This window comes from Impatiens glandulifera, chromosome 1, assembly GCF_907164915.1.
Source record: "Impatiens glandulifera chromosome 1, dImpGla2.1, whole genome shotgun sequence".
NCBI lineage: Eukaryota > Viridiplantae > Streptophyta > Magnoliopsida > Ericales > Balsaminaceae > Impatiens > Impatiens glandulifera.
This window is the reverse complement of record NC_061862.1, coordinates 22,761,538-22,769,248: the sequence shown is the minus strand read 5'-3', so window position 1 is coordinate 22,769,248 and position 7,711 is coordinate 22,761,538. Positions and strand designations below refer to the sequence as shown.

The 7,711-nt window shown below is 35.4% G+C and overlaps 1 protein-coding gene across 1 annotated transcript; it reads left to right on the top strand.

Annotated features, from left to right (window-relative positions):
* Positions 1 to 6,719: 6,719 nt before the first annotated feature.
* On the top strand, positions 6,720 to 7,711 carry LOC124932654. The gene is made up of 5 exons (XM_047473355.1): positions 6,720 to 6,851; positions 6,948 to 6,982; positions 7,149 to 7,260; positions 7,341 to 7,396; positions 7,472 to 7,711. Exons 1-5 carry the CDS (start codon positions 6,777 to 6,779, stop codon positions 7,539 to 7,541), a joined length of 348 nt encoding a protein of 115 aa, XP_047329311.1. The 5' UTR covers positions 6,720 to 6,776; the 3' UTR covers positions 7,542 to 7,711.

Below are 7,711 nucleotides of genomic sequence, written 5' to 3'. Positions count from 1 at the left end.
TTATAGGTATGGTTCGAACTTTCAACCTAACAAAACAAATACAACCTTTTAACCAAGTAGGCTAATAATACTTTATATTTTAAATTCAACCCAAAATTTGATTAACGCGTGACATTTTAACAATATAAGTTCAACTTTTTAACTAATTAATCTATATATATATATATATATATGTATAATGATGCTTAATTTTTAATGTGTCCGGATTTCCGGCTCGAGAGCTGTGGTTAATTTGGATATATGTGAGAGTAAATGGATACTTGGGTCGGATTGTGGGTTGACCCGACCATAAAATTTTTACCGTAATATTTTTTTCACGGTTTTTTATATTATTACTCGTGCAAATGCACGGGATTCCGAATATGCACGTTTTAAAATTTGGACTATGTGTATGCATGGTATTTATAATGATGTTTTATTACATGTGTGAATTATCTAATCAGATAGATATAAGTAAATTAATAGTTATTAGTGATTAATTTGCTTCATCATTGGATCACTGAGATGTATATTTTGGGCTTTATCTTGACTGAAAGATGGTTTAATTTGTAAGTCTTTTAATTCAATTCAAACATATTAAAATAGAATCATTATTTAAAAATATTTAATTTAAAATTTTCATTAATTTAAAAATTACAAAAAATAAATATATACTAAAATTATATAAAATTAAAAAAATGATAATTTTATTACTTTTTATTTTATAATAAAATCATTTAGTTAAAATATTAAATATATTTTATAAACAAGGTTTAATAATTAAAAAGTGTAATTAATTGTCTTCTTCATTCAATAGAATTTCTGGCGGTTTCCATTACATATACTCTTGAACTTGATTTAGGCAAATTGAGAAAAATAAAATGTGTTTCAAACTGGGCCGAGGCCCATTACTTAGCCCATTTCGATTTTAAATTATGTCAAGCACTCAAGACTCAGTTTGTCTGCATTTAATATATATATATATATATATATATATATATATATATATATATATATATATATATATATATATATATATATATATATATATATATATATATATATATATTCTATACAAAAAAAAAATAGTAATAAATTAAAAAAAAATCTTTTACAAAAACTAAATCCAAGTCCACAATGGGTTTAAAATTGAATGAAATTAGCTGGGTTTGCATTGGCCTAGATCTCGTTGTGACTTAACATAAATTAAAATAGAGAGAAAACCTAAATAATCTTAATATATTTCATTTTAACACACGGATAAAAATATATATAAAAAGTTAATAATAAAAAAATAATAATATATATTCAATGTTTAAATTTTTTAATAAATAACTAATAATATATTAAAATAAAAATAGAACATTTTCCTTCCATATTTTATTCACTTCGATAAAATAATTTATCTTCTCACATGTCTCATCAAATATATTTTTTTCGAATGGACCTCTTATCTCGTAACCTTACACATTCATTTTGGTCAATCAAATATTAGATTTATATTTTTTTAACATTTAGCATCGTGACATCACATTTTGGTCGATCAAATATTTGATTCATATTTTTTAACCAACAATTGATACTAGTCTATTATCCCTCGACAAAGTACATGTCAATCAGTTAAAGGGTTGAACTTGTTTGTTAGGTTGCAAGCTCGAAATATATATATAGCATTTTTAATTTTATTTTTAATCGGAATTCAACCCAAATATTCATTTACTCTCACATATATATCCAAATTAACTACAGCTCTCGACTCGACAATCTGGACATTTTGAAAATTAAGCATCATTATATATATATATATATATATATATATATATATATTAGTTAATTAAAAAATTGAACTTATATTGTTAAAATGTCATATGTTCATCAAATTCGGTGTTAAATTTAAAATTTAAAGTTTTATCAGCTTAGCTGGTTAAAAAGTTATACTTATTTTGTTAGGTTGCTATTTCGAAACATACATATAGCATTTTTAATTTTATTTTTAACCGTTTGAAGGTTATAGACGGGTTCTTGTCACAAAGGCAACAACACAGCGAAATTTTTGACTTAATTTTTCGCCCTTGCACGGATTTTTTTACGCACCAAAACAATCAGCCAAACTCAACAAACAACCAAGTCCTACAATAATCAATCAAACATACAGCAAAGAGAAACACACAATGATTACGGGTTACGCCCAATTTTATAATTCTATTCACTTACAAATAACGATTACAAAGAGGCTATAAAGACTCAAGGCTGCACACAAAATGACTCTCACTTGTGGGGATATTTTTCTATTCAAAATCCAACAATTTGTCTAGTGCAGCTAAAGAGATATTTATAGCCAAAAGAATAACAAGCTGCTTAGGAAAATAACCGTTTTAAGGTGTGGGGGTCAAACTGCCAAGTAGTTGGTGCTGATCGTGGGTCTAACTGTTGGGCAGATGTTGCTGAACGTGGGTCTCAACTACCAGTCGTGGGTCTCAACCGTCCACTACTATAGCTCCACGTTCCCCATCGTTCCTAGTTGCACACTAGCTGTTGGACATGGGTCCTAACTACCCGTAGTGGGTCAAAACCGTCCACTACGCCCACGTTCTCCACTGATCCCAACTACTGCTGACTTTTCCCCCCACTCTGCCCATCATGCCGATATTTCCGAGTCCTCGACCCATCATGTCGATATTTCCGGGACCCCAATCTGGTCGCCTCCGGTCCTCTTCTAATCGTCACCAGTCGGCTCCATCTTTTCTGCATCCCACGCACTAGACATTATCACCCTTATGCCCACGTCGCACGCACACGACTCCTCTTAGGAATTCCCTCGGTCCTGGCCTTTCCCAATCAGGCCAAGACAAACGCTTGCTAACCCCTTGTGCCTTTGTCGTACGCACACGACACCTCTTCAGCACACTTCTCTTGGTCCTGGCACTCCACACTCATTCCACGACAAACGCATGCTAACATCCTTCTCTCGGTCCTGGTATTCCACACTCCGGTCCCGACAGAAACCTTGATTACTTAGCACTTCGTATCAGGTGCCAATGTCGCACGCCCACGACACTCTTCTCGGCACCTCTCGGTCCTGGCCATCCACCATCAAGCCAAGACAGCTTGGCTAAAACCTTGCGCCCAAGTCGCACGCACACGACTCCACCTCAGCACACTTCTTCTCGGTCCTAGCACTTCACACTTGTGCTAGAACATAAGTTTTAGTTACTTAGCCCTTCTCATCTCCGGTGCCATGTCGCACCCCCGCGACTGTTTTTAAGCACCTCTCGGTCCTGACAATTCGCAATCAGACCAAGACCAAGGCCATCTAGTTAGGGTCGTAACATACCACCCCCACTAGAGGAACACAACGTCCTCGTTGTGGGCTGCACCAAACCCGTCTCGCCCAAGTTCCTAGAAAATACTTCCTCGGTCTTCCAAGCCAAACTCACTTTCAGCATCTGCATCAAGACTGTGTACTTGTCAAATCCATCCACTCCTTGGATAGAGGTCTTCCCGTTCGCATTTGGGAATTCCGCCTTGCTCAAGTATTTGAAACACCCTTCAATAGTCTTCTCGGTCGAACACCCCTTCAGCCATTCACATAAGACCGTAAACTTGAATAATCTATTCACACCCGGGATAGAGATCTTCCCACTCTCATTTGGGAATCCAAGAAAAAAGTCCCTTGAAAGCCGTGGCCATAGTTCCCAAGAATCCCCAGCAGTTGCACCCCCTACACCTTTTTCTCGGTCTTGTCCAGATAACACACTAGAAAAGTTATCATCTGGCTCGCACGAAGCTGATGTGTGAAGTCCTCCTTGGTTACCTTTCGAACACCCTTCAAAAGTCTGGACTTCATAAGCATCGGGACCTTAACACATGATGACGCTTGGCCCTCTCTGGCCAGAATCTCCAACAAAGCCGACGCATTCGCCTCTTCCTCCAACATTCGGCTTTCAACTAGTTGAATGGTAATGAGACGTCCCGACTTTTCTCTCCTTGGAGAATCGCAAGTTTCTGCCACAGGAGGGAGAAATCGGCTCTCCAATTAGCAGCTCTCTCAAATAAGGCATCACCATCACCTTTGCTTGGACTAGAAACTTATCTCCCAGGATGATATCACCATCATCTAGGGGGACAGTAACACACTTGATCTGCCCCAGCCAACATCCCACCTGGAGGTAGCAATCACCACACCTTTACTTGGCGCAACTTTGGAATTCAAGGCCTTCTCTCGGCCTTTGTATTGGGACCCCTCCGATACCCACTTTAGAATTCCAAAGATGACTTCCCGCAAGCCCATCTTCTCATGATTCCAACAAGAATCATTTAATAATCAAGCCCTCCAATAGAGGCCTGCATCACCCATATGACACATGTTGGTTATATGTCCTCGCTCCTCCATAAGAATCTTCGATGCTGTGTAATCTGTTCCAGGATCCCACGGAAACTTTTATATTTCTTTGCAGCTCCTCACACCGCCAAAGAATATTGGTTCACGCACCTTGAACCATGTTGAAGAACATGCCACTGTTGCCAATCCTGAAGCAGCAGCTTACTTCGAAAACTTGATTTCACTATCAAGTTGATCCTATTTAGACTCAAGGTCTTCCTCGCATAGAAGCATCTTCCTTCCAATAAAATCCAAAACTTCAGCAGTGTTATCCCGTCTGGACAACCAATCTGAATTTGGGAAGTCTGTCTCAAGAACAGATAAAGAACCTTCTCCATTAGGGTTGGGCATCAACCAAGTCCTCAAGGTGTCGCACCCTTAGTTCTAACTCAAGAACTCGACTTCTAGTTGATTTATATGCGTCCATCTTCGATCAATATCCAGCAGTTTGCTCTGGTACCACTTGTCACAAGGGCAACAACGCAGCGGAATTTTTGACTTAATTTTTCGCCCTTGCACGGCTTGTTTTGCGCACCAAAACAATCAGCCAAACTCAACAAACAGCCAAGTCCCACAATAATCAAACAAACATACAGAAAAGAGAAACACACAACGATTACGTGCTACGCCCAACTTTATAATTTTATTCACTCACAAATAACGATTACAAAGAGGTTATAAAGACTCAAGGCTGCACACAAAATGACTCTCACTTGTGAGGGATATTTTTCTATCCGAAATCCAACAATTTGTTTTGTGCAGCTCAAGAGATATTTATAGCCAAAAGAATAACAAGCTGCCTAGGAAAATAACCGTTCTAGGGTATGGGGGTCAAACTGCCAGGTAGTTGGTGTTGATCGTGAGTCTAACTGCTGGGCAGATGCTGTTGAACGTGGGTCTCAACTACCAGTCGTGGGTCTCAACCGTCCACTACTGCAGCCCCACGTTCCCCTTCGGTCCTAGCTGCGCACCAGCTGGTGGACATGGGTCCTAATTGCCCGTAGTGGGTCGTAACCGTCCACTACGCCCACGTTCTCCACCGAGCCCAACTGCTGCTGATTTTTTCCACCACTCTGCCCATCATGCCGATATTTCTGGGTCCTCGACCTATCATGCCGACATTTCCGGGACCCCAATCTGGTCGCCTCCAGTCATCTTCTAACAACTCATATTCCGAATCAAGTATCAATTTTACTCACACATATATATTCAAATTAACCATAACTCTCTATTCGACAATCCGAACAATTTGAAAATTATATATATATATATATATATATATATATATATATATATATATATATATATATATATATATATATATATATATATATATATATATATATATATATATATATATATATATATATATATATATATATATATATATATTAGATTGTATAGTTTATCTAACGTTATAATATAATATATTTGTAAGATATTATCATAATATGATAAATTGTGATAATATCAATATTATATTATATTAATATCCTTATAAGTTTAATCTAATATCTATATATTAGGCATAACATATGTAACTCTAAGACATATCATTCAATATAATTCAACACAATTCCTTCTATTATTATGTAAATACAAATTCGAGATAGGATCGGTCATAGCTTATAACCGTATCCAAAATATAAAAAAGTAATAGTATCAACAAAATTTAATTATTAAGTTATTATATATTTTAATATATTATTTAATTAACTAAAACTAATACAAATTTATTATATTTATTTATTAAACATAAAAAAATAACTATTTAAATAATATTTTCACACTTTTTGCACCCAATTTAGCATAATATATCAGAGCCGTTGCTCATTGATTCTGGGTTCGAAAATGAAAGTTGTAAATGAGTATCATTGTTTCTTGTTATACAACACAAAGAAAGAGAGATTTGGAATTAATGAGTAAAAGGACTGACTAGATAATGAGTTGTTGGGGGCCATTAAGATGAGGACATAATGTTTTTAGATTTGCTGAGTTGGATGTAATGTTAGTCTTCTTTAAGATAAAAATTTGTTTTAGTTGAGATAATTGATGAGCCATTTTAAATATTATATTTTCAAAATAATCTGATATCCAAATAAAATAAAAATACTACAAAAGCATAACATTACAAATAAAAAAAATAATGAATTGGTCAAAACATGATTATGCCATCATGATGCCAGTTTAGCTAGATGGAAAAAAGAAGGTTCCCGGATGATAACGCTTATCTTAGTTGTGTTATCTTCGTTAGTTAAGGTGGTTAAGATACGAATAGCACGCGTATTAGCCGCCGCCACGCTTTGCATCATTATATAAACTCAAGCTCCCCCTCTTTTATTATGCATATATAATCTCAACCTTCTTCTTCTCTTTCTTCTTTGAAACCCTAATATCCCGCGCGCGAATAATCTTAATGGCGAGTTTGTATGTCTGCCGTGTGTGTGCCGCTAATATGGCTCATCCAGGTGACTTCGAATATTGCTATACGGTATCTCTCTCTCTCTCTCTCTCTCTTATTCTTGTTCTTTCTCTTTCTCTTCTAACTCCATTTGATTCTGATTATTACGAGTTTAATCTTTTACAGCTCAAAGGGATCACCGGCGGCGTCTTCCAGAATCTGTAATAACATCTCATCTCATCTCATCTCTCACCACAACCTAGCTAGCTACTATTTCCTTTCATTACAGAAAACAAAACAAAACAGAGATTATAGATTATAGATTATTGAATAATAATAATAATAATAAATTGATCTGAAGATTCTTTTTATTTTTTATTTTTGCAGAACCAACTTTCATCTGGATGACGATCCTCGTATGGATTATCAGACAATTGGAGATCACAAAGTTACAAATGTTCACTGCAATACCTGCAACTCTCTTTTGGGCTTCAAATTCGTAAGATTATTTTTCATTCTATATTTATTCTTTGACAAAAATTAAAATTGAATTTGTTTGTTTGTTTGTTTGTTTCTCAGATTGAAGTCCCGATCTATGAGGGTGGACCGTGTAAAGAGGATTTCTTTATTCCTTTGTAAGTAGTCCCTTCATTCATTTTTAATAATATCATCATCATCATCTAATTTTTGTTTGTTAATATAATAATCAGGAATACTCTGTTCATGTATGACGGCCACCATTTCCTTGATGCTCAAACTGAAGAGCTAATAATAGGATAGCTGCAGATACAACTGATTTCCGACCCATCAGCTTCGCCAAATTACTAGTTAACCAATTATGATTCGTTTCATCATTAGTTAAAATATATAAATAATCTCTCTGTAAATAAATAAATAAATAAATACAACAGCTTCCATTTCCATTAATTATTTGATCCCATCATCATCAT